Raw genomic sequence first — 13,442 nt, 5'->3', positions numbered from 1 at the left:
CCCTTCATCATTGCCAAGGATGCGTCGTGTCATTTTAGATTGTACTGTGTCTTTCTGTTCAGCATTGGCCTTTGTGGAGACTCGTCAACGCTCGCTTTAGTGGCTCGGCATCTAGGTGAGACGAGAGAAGGTGAGCAATTGGCGGCTGTAATCTGGCGCGTGTGAAAATCATCGATACATTTTTACCCAGAAACGTTTAGTTGCAGAAATGGAACAAAAAATGTTGGGAAGCGTCGCATCTCAAGCCTGAGCACCACCTTCAAAGAACATTTTGTGGGCCGGAGTTATGCGGCCTTGAAACAGGGGCCGGGCAATATTTTTCATCAAGAGGAACTTCACCGGATTTTTCACTCGGGTAAGCTGCGCTCAGTGTTCTGAGATTCAGCTACCTCTTGTTTGAGTTTTACATCTCGTACAATTACCGTTCAAAAGACGAAGTTTGTCATTCGTATGCGGAATAAAAACAATTCCGTAAAGCGTAAGAGCGAGCTGGCAAACCGTTAAACACACCTGAGGAAAAACCGTCGCGTCGCCTTGGTTATTGGCGGTGCTACGCGAAGCGACTTTCGCTCACATGAAATTCACGCTTTAGAATACCCGATGGGGGTCCGCAAAATACACTCTCTCTCTCTCTCTCTCTCTTTCTCTTTTTTTTTTTTTCTTTTTTTAGACGAGAGCGATTACGATTGATCAAACGGGAATTATGTCTCAGCAGGATCGGAGTTATGCGGCCTTGAAAATATTATTCTGCTTTCAGCGATGTAAATAAGATTAACGTAAGACTCAACTTTCACGGTGCCGGTTTTATAAACACGACGGTCATGCGTCACAAGTAAGAAACATATCTATATCTTCTACTTACTCAATCTTTGAAATTCCTCTTGTAACAGTACCATGCTACAAGTACCTTGGGGTGCACATCATTCTAACATGTCATGGAAAACTCATACTGACCACATTATCGCCAACGCTAACTCCATGCTTGGTTACCTAAAGAGAAACTTTAGGCTAGCACCAGTGTCCCTAAAACTACTAATGTATAAAACCCTTGTCCGTTCCAAACTAGACTATGCTGCAGCAATCTGGGGATCCTGGTCTCTCAACTCTCGTGACTGATCTTGAAGACCTAGAGAATCGCGGTGCCCGTTTTATATTTACTAACTATCATCGCACATCTAGTGTCTCACTATGAAAACTAATTTATCACTTCCTGCTCTTTCATTACGCCGAAAAATATCTCGTTTGTGTCTTTTTTTTAAATAAAATTTATCATTCCAATACTTCGCTAAAAAACAAACTAATGTTAAATCCTGTTTTCATCTCGCCGCGCGTAGATCAATATAAAGTCGGAATTTCTCATTGCGTCACCTCAGCCTATTATAACTCTTTTATTCCAAGGACATCTTCAGAGTGTAATCGCCTTCCCGCGCAATTAGTAAACATACCGTCTTTTGACTTCTTTAAAAGTGCGTTGACTACTTATTTTTCTTTTTTTGTTTGCCTTGTTCTATACATTTCTTAATTTGTTTACACATTTTTTTTTAACATTTTTAGTGCTTGGCTTTTAGTGTTTGTATATTGTTTGTGTTCCAAATTTGTATTGTACCACTCCCCTCTGTAATGCCCCAGGGCCTTGAGGGTACTTAAATAAATAAATAAAAATAAATAAATAAGGCCACGGTTACAGTGATCGTACACCAAACAAAAACACGGTATTTGCTGCCGACATGATCGCAGAACTATATGCGAACACGCGCCAAACATCTTGAAAGAATGTTTGTTCCATACATGCAGGGGGGAATGGGCAGTATTTCAAATACTTCGTGTATTTTGCACTTGTATTTAATTACAAATTGGATAATGTATTTGACGTGTGTATTTAATTACTAAAACGTGGGTATTTCAAATACAATTGTAATTAAATACAATTTTGTGGGCGAAAATACACCCCTCAAATTTATTGTCGCTGTCCAGAGCAGGAAGCAAACTACGTTCTGCACCGAATGCAGTGTCTCTCAATCAAGCACAAGCGTTTAGTGACTTTGTGATTGCGGTGCTAGTCCAGGGCAAGAATAGTGACGAAATCGACGTTCAAAGGCAGACTGGCTAAATAAGTGTCTGTGACAACTTGTGATGCTTTCCAGCCTGAATTCCATTTATATTTTTGCCTGGAACATTCTAAATATGCGGGTCGTCCAGATTTTCGTAACTGGTGCGAGTTGCAACAATAAAAAATTCTCTAGCTAGTGCTGCGCGTCTTGGTGGTCTCGGTTCTTTGTTGGTCTATACCAAAACGTAATCGACAAAAAAAGCTGCTTGAAGCTCTGTACTTTTTTCACCTATTACGTCCAAGCTAATTACATTTTTTTGTGATTATATTTCTATTCCGTTACTAGAGCCTCGCACACTAACTCCCGAGTGTGCGATGCAAAATTAAAATGAGATACCCAGAAACCCGTTGCAGGTGCCCTGAAGTCGCTGACGCAAATTTTGAGGAATGCATTTGGAGGAGACCAAATACATTTGGTTGTATCTGTATCTTGTACTTAAATGCTCTTTTTGGAAATGTAATTAGATTTGTAATTAAATACATTTTTGACGAAGTATTTTGTATTTGTAGTTCGATACATATGTGCATGTATTTTGCCCATCCCTGCATACATGTATGTATTGTTCGCATATTTCTGGCGACATAATTTTGTACGAACAATATGAGGCGACCATCAAAAGCCTCAGACAGTGTTTGCAGACTTTTCTTAGTGGTGTATAAGTGCACGCCACCGAAACATGTCGTCGTCAATATCCCCGGGATCCCCAAAAGGGACACGTGCACATGCCCCCCTCCGGACACCCATTAGAACATCAATCACTGTAACACAGAAGTTGTTATTGACTCCGGCGTCCCAGTTAGGACGTTGACGAAGCACGTCAGGTCACGCGATTCGCAAATTTATAATATCAGTTTGACCGAATGAAGTTAGAGCTTCCGTGTAGCACGAGAGTGAGTGCGTTCGAGGGAATCCCTGTCAGATAGGGAATACTAGACAGCCCCGTTATATAACCTCGAGTCAAGTGCCAGCGTGAGGCGCGCATTCTTGGATTCTATTTTGAAAAATGTATGTTCGTTATGAATGCGAGGTATATAATTGTCAGAAAAATAGTTACCCGTCCCTCTGTTCGTCGGAGGGAGATTTCCCCGAAGGCCGATAATGTGAATAATTAAGCTAGGTTTCTTTTAATTTCGGTTTGGAATAATAATAATGAAGCTTCACGGGCTAATCGTTTCCATGCTGCTATTTCTTTGAGCAAAACGCTGCGTTTCACACTGTGTTTAGTTCAGTGTACGGGGAAAGGCAACACTGACCGAAGAACGCCATTCCAGAGGGTGTGTGTGTGCTGGCGATGTAGAAAAAGGAAATGGGTCAATAGTGGGAGTAAGCAAGCTCCAGCGGGCGCAACTATGTCAGGTAAAGTATTTGGCTATGTGGTGGCAAGATGCTTTTCGGGAAGGGACTTGTGAGTGACGTCAGCGATCGGAAGAACCAGAGGGACTCCCTCCCCGGCTCCAGGGGAGCCGATATTGATATGATATTTCTTTATTTAACCCTTGGGAAGAACCCGATATCGCACCTACAAGAAGAAAGGCTCCGTGCGCGCTGACGAGAGTAAAAAAAAAAAAAAAAAAAAAAAAGTAAGGCGTACGTAAAATGGCGGCACTCAATTAGGACATCAGAGTTGTTAGGTACCGAAGACGCAAAATTGGTTCCGGCTGAATAAAGACGCCGATCGAAAGGGGGTGCAACAGAGAGAACGTGGAATCCGAAACCAGTTGTTTGCTTGACGTCGACATTGATGAACACCAAAAACATTGCTCGTGAAAACGTAGAAGAAACGTTCAACGAGCCGACGACCTGCGAAAACAAGTTATGGCGATCCCAATGCCACCACCGGTTTTCCGCGGACCAGACACCCGAACAAAATACCATTGCGAAGCGACGGTTTGTGCAGCCCGAGCAAAAGCTTACCCATCCCCCTGGGATGTTTGCGTCAGCGCGGCTCTACGTAAAGACGTGAGGTGTTACCACGTGATGCGCATTCCGGGATCAACAAAGGGGATTGCTCCCCCTACACGACGGACCAAGGCGACGGACCGAATCGCGATTTTCGTCCGCGGACGTCGTGTACCATGTGACCGTCACGTCACTGATTCCTGCGCTCCGCCTCTCGTCCGCGGACGCACGGACTGATGAAGTCGAGCCTCTTTTCACTCTCAGATTTTTGGCGGATCATTGACTTGAACAGGCGTTTAGTCTGGCAACGGTACAATGTTTTCTTGATCTGTGTCACGGCCTGTGTCACTGTCATGCCTCGAGTTGGTAAAGCAAGTGGCACTTCGCGTGAAGCCTATCACGGGGTTCTTTCTCGATCTGTACGTAACATCGGCGTACGATTCTTTGTCGCGGTGACAAACGCCGATTTCTCTCTTGGACAATGGTGCCACGTTGCGATGTTAGAGCTTCGCGGCACGAGGGCTAGCGAACGGGTTCGGTCCGTCCTCGCTGGCGTCTGCTCGTCATCTCCCTCGTGTGGATGCGCTTGGCAGTCGGGCAAACCGAATACAACTGCTCCCCCCTCCCTACACACACACACATACAATTATCCCCCCCCCCCCCGCCCCCCTTTTTGTACCACAGAAACGAGTTACACATTGGTCAACGCTCAGACTCTGCCTTAATATTGTAGTAGTGGTTCGAACCATATGCCAAGTTTTCAGAACTAACCATTGTCTTATTCAAAAACTATAGATAAGTTTCTTCAACATCAAAAAAAAAGAAAAACAGGAAAAAAAAAAACTGCTGCGGCAGAAACAGTTGCGCTACTATATCGCGTACAGTTCGCGGCCCTGAAGTACGGATGGAAGTCAGTTCTCCAAATCAGGCTCGTCGGTAGTTTGCTAATTGAGTCACCACAACCGAACGCAAGATTGTGAACCAAACACCAGCGTGTTTTCCGCAGATCTGGCTCGAGGCGAGACTCTCCTGGAAGTGGGCGTCGGCCCGATTGCCTGGTACTCTTTCATGTCCTCCAGTCGGTTCAGCGACATCGTGCTGAGCGACTTGGTCGAGGACAACAGAATGGAGCTCACAAAGTGGCTGGTCAAAAGCGAAGATGCAATCGACTGGACCTCGCGTGCTGAGCAAGTGGCCGCCTTGGAGGGCTACAGGTATCATACACACACGCGCGGCTCTGACGGGCGCATCAGAGGTGTCAGGCACGTAGCCAGGATTTTGTTTCGGGGGTGGGGAGGCCATTGACAAAATGCTGTATGAGGGGGAGGAGGAGAGGAGGTCCCAGCAAAATGAAAATGGAAGATTTCTGGGGGGGGGGGGGGGGGGGGGGGGGGAGGTAGGCACGGGCTCTATGCCCCCCCCCCCCCCCGGCTACGTGCCTGAGAGGTGTCAAATCAAGCTTCAGTGTCTGCGCAGCGCACACGCCTGGCCTGGGCAAACGCAAGCTTGGTTAGAGCGTCGGTCTATATACGCAAAGAACCTAGAGAAACCGTGAATCAGCAGGGCGTACATGGGTTAAAGTGGAAGCTCTTCCCGACCCTTCCATCTTTAGCAGAGCGAGCGCTGGAGAGGAGGCGACCTCCTCGCCAGCGTCCGCTCTGCTAAAGTGGAGTTGGGTGGGGAGGGGCTTTTAGTTTACTCCTAACCTGTCACCGACTAGACCTTGTGTAACGAAGCACGTAAACCAGCACGTGAAGGTAATGAACCTTATTGGTTTGGCTGTGAATTTCCAAAAATACGTACGCACGGACAATTTACCGACGCCGAAAGCGTGTTAGGGCTGGCTTCCTAATTTAGAGACACTGCAAGTTTCTAAAAAAAAAAAAAATGTTAAAGATGTTTCTTTTAAAAATTTATTTGGATGCGATTGTGAACGTTCTGACATATGCAACTTTAAAAAAAAATGTATAAAATAGTCTTCAGATGCGTAATCCGCGGTCAGAATTGATGAAAAAGATAACGCCTACTCACACCGCAGGTATACCGGCCTTGAAGAGCATGCTACGGCCGATTAAGTTCCATCGATACTTCGCATCAATCATATTGACGCAGAATGGCCGGTTTTGTGCTTGCATCGGCATTCCTAACAAAGTACAAAAATTGAAACGGGCGAAAGAGGAAAAACGGACCCAAACAGGTATAGACTGAAACATACGACGCGTTCCGCGTCCATCGGCTTCATCGGGTAAAACATACACACTGCTTCACCGGGAGGCTCGAGCTTAGTAAAACTCCATTCATCGGCGAATATTCGGGCAGTATTTGTGGCCCGTTTCCTGTGGTGACAGAAGTCGCCGAGATCTAGCAAGATCCAAAGCACACAGCTGGCGCTTTGGGCACTGCTTGTTAACTCGGACATGTGAGTGTGGCGAATATTTGCGTCCCCACCTGGCGAAAGTATAGCTGTTAACGTTTTCTGTCCAACAATTCCATTTCTCGACTATTTTTTGCAGCATTTAACGTTTAGTGCGCGGTCCCTGTTGAAAAAATTCATTTCTATAAGAAATTTCTGTGTCCAATGAACACATATGAATCACACAAGATATATAATAACACATAAGAACCATATACGGCTGAACCTTATAATACGGCTGAACCTTATAACAATGGTCTGTACGAGGAGACCGGTGAGATGGTGAATGCAGAGAGTTCGCAGCACAAATTCCTGTTTGATTATAATAAATCGAATAAAATAATTTAAGGCGCAGCCTTTTACGCCGCTCGTTTGAATGCCCCCATTCAGTTCCTTTCTCATTTTAGTTGTGCTACTGAAACGATCGTATCTATCCAGGACAAACCGAGCAGCGACAGTTTGAATAGACTGTTGCTGCTCATCAAGCAGCAGCAGCAATAAAGCTAGAGCAAAGCGGGCGGCACTTTGCGAGCGGCCATTACGAATTCTTCCGATGCGAAATGCCCGGCGAGAAAGGAAGTCACGTGTGCGCGTCGAGGGCTGGCAAGGCTGGCTTCTGGTCGAATCTGCCGAAATCGGCGGAGCGACTTTTCTCGGATCCGGATCGAGATCTGGAGTGGTAGCTGTTCCAAAACGACGAGTGGAACACGACCGCCTCGATCCCGATCGCCCAGTGAAATAGGCGCGCTCCAGAAAAGTCAATCCCGGCGCACTCCAAAACGACCAGTGGAATTCGCCCCAAGATAACGATTGGCTCTGAAAGTTCGGTACGTGCTTTGGACCGCTAGTGCTGCGTTTGGGTGTGGACTGGGAGTTAGGCGGTGGATAGTTAATCACGTTTGCGATGAAAAACCACTGTAAGTATGTTTCGGGGACACGCTGTGCTTGTGCATATCAGGGTAAGGAGAACATGTTAAGTTACTCGTCACTTTCTTGCTTAATCTTTTTTTTTTTTTTTTTTATTTATACACTCCCGTAACTAAGGGGCACGCCAAGGTAGTAAAACACTTGAGAATTCACAACCAAAATGAATACGGTACCAAATCATGCTTAATTGGTGCACAACACCACTCTGTTAAAATAAAGAACACTCTGCACAAAGAAACAACGCGGGAAACACACGTGACCGTAATTTCCTATACGAATACAAAAAAAGCCTCATGTACTTATTAAACATGAAATAAAAATGCTGGCTCACTCATACAATAGGCATAAGAACGAGTGTTCGCAATATGAATCGGCAATAGACCTTTTGCTAAAATGCCCAAGCACCAAGGAGCGTGCCGCGAATGCGCTTACTCGCGCCGCACGTGCTGGCGTCGGCAGAAGTAACTGTTCTAAAGCAAAAACCTAAAACAAATGACATCTTGCACGCCCGTTCGTCAACGCCCCATTTTGGTTATTTATTTCGAATCGTTTATACGGGGATGGTAAGTGCATGCTCCGCATTTACATACATTCCTAGCATTCTCCTCAATGCTTGGGTAGTTTAGAAATAGGTCTATTGTTCCAGGAAGTGAGTTCCATTCCTGTACGGTACTTGGCAAAAATAGGTATTTAGCATGTTCTGAATATGATTTCAGTGGGTGCACTCTAAAAAAGTCCGTGAGTCTGCTTTCCCGCTCAACACTTGGAGAGCCAATCACCGCAACTTACGGAGGCAGCTCAGCGAATGACAATGCCGAATAGACCAAAAAAACGCAGTCTGAGTTGTGACATTAAGCAATGCAAGCGTGACGTTTTGCATTGCTTAATGTCACAGCTCAGACTGCGTTTTTTAGTCTAAACATATGTTTCGGCATTGTCATTCGCTGAGCTGCCTCCGTAAGCTGCGGTGATTGGCTCTCCGAGTGTTGTGCGTGAAAGTAGACGCACATACTTTTTTTAGAGTGTGTTTTGATGTGTTTTTTTCTTGTCGCTCTGGATGTATTAAGGTTCAAGTAGTTTGAATAATCCAAATTATAATTACCATTAAATATTAATTATATTGTTCTGCCTTACAGCGACGTCAAGAAGGGAGCGCTAGACATTATGGAGCGCACGCGGTCTTCCATCCGAAAAGTGGTGCCCTGCAATGTCCTGGAACCCGGAGTGCTCCCAGAAGAACACGGGGAAGCCTTTGACGTCGTTCTTTCCTGCAACTGCCTGGAAAGTGCGACGGTAGACCACGAATCCTTCCGCAGGGCGGTTCTCAACGTAGGATCACTCGTGAAACCCGGCGGTTTGCTTGTTTTGGGTGGTATGGGAGGCCTAGACAGCTATTTCATGGGAAACGCTGATTTCATTATGGCAAACGTAACCAGTGACGTGGTTAAGGAAGTGGTGACAGACGCAGGCTTCGAGATAAATGAATATCTTACCATGGACATTGACTTGAGAGGAAAAAATGACGCGTTTATGTTCATTCTGGCGGCTCAAAAACCTTGAGTCGGACAATGACACCCCCGACATCACTCTGTGCGGTGTACCTCCCTTGACCACTTCTACGTAGCCTCCTCCGCGACATGCATTCAAAGATCGAGTGAATGTTTTATAGCTTACCACTACAAAACCAAACCTATTCAAATCAAAACAACTTTTTTTTTTTTTTTTTTGACGGAAAGGACAATTTTTAGAAAAGCCTGCCATTCTGGAACGTTATGCGAGTCACCGGCACACGTGCACTTAAGAGAAGAACAACATACCAATTTTCAAAAGTTTCGAAAATAAATGTACGTCCAGTTCGAAATAAACACATCTTCTTACAACAATACTCCGTTTCAAAAAAGTTATGTTTCTTTTATACGCCTTCTTTGCTCTTTCCCCAACGACCTTCCCATTTTCGAACATTCGGCTGCGGTTCTGGTAGAAAGTTGGCGAAACGATTTTCGAAAATTAATTATTTATTGAAGGTGCGATGCAACGATAATTGTACTTTCATCAAATACCGCTTAGAATTAATCCTTGGTGTTCATAACCTAGAAACGCGTGTTATTTGCTCTTTACACACAATAATAAAAGACGCAGAAGAAAAAAAAGACGTATTGCGTTTACTCTTTTAATTTGTAGCCACAAGATGTTGCGTGACTCGGCGCCGATTATTCGCGATTTTAGAAAAGCGGACGACCACCTGTAGCCGAAAACCCCTAAACTGGGCGGCAAAGGACCTTTCGCGATTTCTGCCCCTTCTTGTGGCTTCTGTGATTACATGTTGTCGGTGGTTGCCGCGATGGGACAGTTTTCCCGGTCACTCTGTCGTTATTGTCGTGTTTAAGCGGGTTTCACATGCAGCGATTCCGCGGCCGAAATCGCTGCCGCTAGCGGCGCGGCGGCACGGATCGCGAGGTTTCATTTCACATGAGCGTTTTCTGCCGTTGCGGTGGCCATTGTTACTTGCAGCAACAGATGCGCATAGTCGATTACAGCGGCTTCTAACAACAATTTTAATGCCTTAGTTTTTAATTCCACCTTTAATTTCACCTTAATAAAACACACATACAAAAGAAAGCGTTAAAAATACTAAATAAACCTTGGTCTTTACTTTATTTTTTTTTTTTAACTTTGTTGTCGCGGAGGATGACATGAAACATCGGATCATCCTCGGCATTGCCACGGGCAGCGCCTTCCTCGGATATAAAAACTCCAACTGATACGGCCGACCCGGAGCTCCTGGACCCGAACTCCCGTAGTAGTGCAGTGGTTTCATACCGGTCTTGTCGATCACTTTCACGGCCTCAGTCCCCTCTTCTCTTTGGTCCCACTGTTCCTAAATTCTTTGAGCTGCGCATCCCAAAGTTCCGACACGACTGCTGAAGGCAAAGAAGCTCGACCCGCAGGAAAAAAGAAACCGCAAACCAGTCGCTTGCGTACTTTCTCTGCTTGTCTGCTTCAAGAACGTGAAAACGCCGCCTTCCTATGCGCCAGCTTTCCCGCACTGTTTCTCTTCCTGTCACGTGATTTCCCACCATGCTGTGAGTGGCCAGCGCGGAAGCTGCCGCTCTGCCGCGGCAAAAAAATTCCAACCTGGTGGAACCTTCGGAGCAGAGTAGCGGCGCGCATCGAGGAACCCTACGCTACTCTAGGGTTCCTCGATGCGCGCGCCCGCAATCTAGAACGCCGCCTCTCGGCGACTAGCGGCGAACGCCCGGAGGTTCCAACTGCGGTCACAAATGCATGGAAAACGTAAGAAAATCGTTGTTTCTTCAGTATTGTGAGAATGTACGGAATCGCAATCGTTTTTGACATAATAATGGAACACTTTAGAATAATTCGCGCTAAGTTTTGTGCCCCGCAAGGACCTGACTTTTTTTTAAAAATTGCTTGAGCGGCATCATGCAGCAGACGACACGGCGACGTCACGCCATTCACGTGACCCGCTCCGGCCAACCCGAAAAGCCCATCTCCGCTGCGAGTAAAAATCGTCTGCTTCAAACGCCATTGCCTTAGAAATTGCCTTCTCAAAATTTCCACACGCATCCGATATTATTAAAACTTTGATAAAGTGTTTAGTGCTTTACTAACTTCACGACAGACTAGTTTTGAAAAGTGTGAACTCGCCGTTCATTTTTTACTATAAGAGCTGCTCTTCAGAATTTGGCCATGAAGAAAATCTTTTCGCACAAAAAAGTCTTGCAAAGAAACTACAAATTTTCAAAGATAAATTTTTACATTTTGCAGCGTGTCACCATCCCAATGTGTCCTCAACAAATTATAGAAACAATTATCAACTGTGAAAGCAAAGCTTTCAGGCTAGGTGGCACAAACTACTACCCATTACAGCGGGTGCAGCTAATACCATGCATCCATCCGAACAAGCGACTGTCCACAAAAAGATCAAGACACCCACCCATGAACGACTGGCACGGCAGCAGTTGCTCCTCGAAGTTCCTGAGCAGCTTGTCCCCCAACTCCAGCATGGGCTGGTCGCTGTGGCGGATGTACTCGGCCAGGGCAACAGACCAGCCGTCCTCGTTCGTGCACGACACCTTCTGCAAACAAAGATTCGCCTGGCGTCAACAAAACTGCCCAACTGTGGTATCCTTCGTGTGCAAGGATAACTATTAACCACACGAAAGAATGACAGCTCACGGGTTTTTTTTCTGCCTAAAGAAATTACTAAAGGAAGTGCTAAAGGTGCTCATACATTCTCTAAAAAATTTTAAAAGCTAAAAATATGAGGCGATACAATTTTACTTTAGTTTATCAAAAAAAAAAAAAAACACTCATCCAGCGGTTGCTCCGACGGCCGTCGCTCGAGCCATGTCCACACGAGCGTTTCGCCGCAGTAAGGTTGCAACGCCTATTGGCTGAGAGAAAAAAGCAAAAACAAGCAAAAGCAACACAAACCGGAAGTGACGAAAGTTTTTGTTTTGTTCGTTTTTGCTTGTTTCAATTTTATTTTTTGTTTTTACTTTTTGTTTTTCTAAGTGTTTGTTGGGTGCTTTTTGGAGCGGTCGCGTCGGTTCCAGCGGTCTTTCTTGTATTATACGTTGTCGTGATATGTGCCGCCGTATTGCCGAGTGGAGTTGGTCGTGATATTCAATGCTTGGGAACGAGCGTCGGCAGTGAAGTTCACAGCGCATTCATGCAAGCTAGCAGGCCCCGTCCGTCTCGCCGGCCCGTGGGACGCTTGTTCGGAACGTAAAAGGTGAGTGGAATTTACCTACTCTGGTGGCGTTCGATCGTCGATGCGACACCGCAGTGGTGGAATTTGATAGCGCTTGGCTACCTCACGTAGCGTCGGGGACAAAGAAGATAGTAGAGATAATCAACGGGAGTGACATGTGGCTCCCGGGTGCCGCCTGCGCCGCATTGGCATTCAGTAATCGCACTTAAAGAAGGACCAAGCGCGTTGGGAATGTCAGCTTTTGACGAGCTCGTGCAGTCACAAAAGCGTTCTGTCGAAAGACGGCATTTACAAACAGATCAGGCTTCGCGAATGGCCCTCCCGGCGCGTCGAATTTGTGGCGGGTAATAATGTTACTGTTCATCCTGGTAGGCCTGCGATGGTGTTTTCTGCACAAATGCTGTATTCTGCCTCGTGGTACATTCACACCTGCAGCAGAACTGCTAAGCGATTCTGCTACAGGTTAATCGCGAAGAGTTGTGCTCTTCCATAATGTGCATGTTAAAGTGACAACAAATAAGTGCCTCTCTGTTCTACTTCTCCTTTGGTATTCAACTGGTTGTATTTTCTACTACATTTTGTTCAGACAGCCACTGCGAGACAGGCATTATACTATACTATCCAAAATAATGCTTGAGCATGAGACGAGGTAACAGAAATACTTCTATATGTGCCTGCTTTTTGTGTTTTTGCAAGACAAGGTTTTATGTGCCTGCTTTTTATGTTTTTGCAATTCACCGGCTAGACCACTCTTCTCATGGTTATTGTTTTGTTGGGTGCAAAATTTTCCACCCCAGGTGTCTGATGCTTGCGGCTGATGGCTTCTACCTACGTTCATCAAACAGCGGGCCTGCACCTTCGCCGAGACAGCAGTAAAACAGTTCTGGGTAACTGCAGCCACTGGGTCACCGATGCCGTTCCACTTCCTGCACTGCACTCCTCGTGGGTCAAAGGGCCAGCGCATGCCTTTTATGGGTTGTCGCCAGCCATAGTGAGTATGGCTTGGAGTCACGTCATGCGAGTGAAATGCTTGCCACCTGAGTGACGTCAGTGGAAGGGGGGGGGGAGGGGGGGGGGGGGCTGCCGCCGCTGCCGTTGGTAGGGCTATGGTGGTGGTCTGCGATCACAGACCACCAAGCACCATTGCACTGTTCCTGGATGAACTAGCCGCTCTTGAGGAAGAACAGGGTGCTTTGGGAAGAGCTATGGCGTCCGCTTTTTCACTAGCTCCAGCTGTCGCCACAGACATTTTGTCGAAAGGAGCAACATCTATGAATAAGTAGACGGCGCTGAATGGCCGCAAGAAGCCTCGCTTCTGATCGAGGGGGTCAAGATAGTTCAGTTTCAACAGAGG

At 46.1% G+C, this 13,442-nt stretch overlaps 1 protein-coding gene across 1 annotated transcript; it reads left to right on the top strand.

The window, feature by feature from the left end:
- Positions 1-206: 206 nt before the first annotated feature.
- On the top strand, positions 207-9,017 carry LOC121834582 (indolethylamine N-methyltransferase-like; the record flags this gene model as incomplete). The annotated part of the gene is made up of 3 exons (XM_042288313.1): positions 207-355; positions 5,017-5,224; positions 8,487-9,017. Coding segments are annotated over 3 exons (781 nt in total), but the record flags the coding sequence as incomplete, so codon positions are not given.
- Positions 9,018-13,442: the final 4,425 nt, after the last annotated feature.

This window comes from Ixodes scapularis, unplaced genomic scaffold (assembly GCF_016920785.2).
Source record: "Ixodes scapularis isolate PalLabHiFi unplaced genomic scaffold, ASM1692078v2 ptg001708l_1___fragment_3__unscaffolded, whole genome shotgun sequence".
NCBI lineage: Eukaryota > Metazoa > Arthropoda > Arachnida > Ixodida > Ixodidae > Ixodes > Ixodes scapularis.
This window is presented reverse-complemented; position numbering and strand designations above follow the sequence as displayed.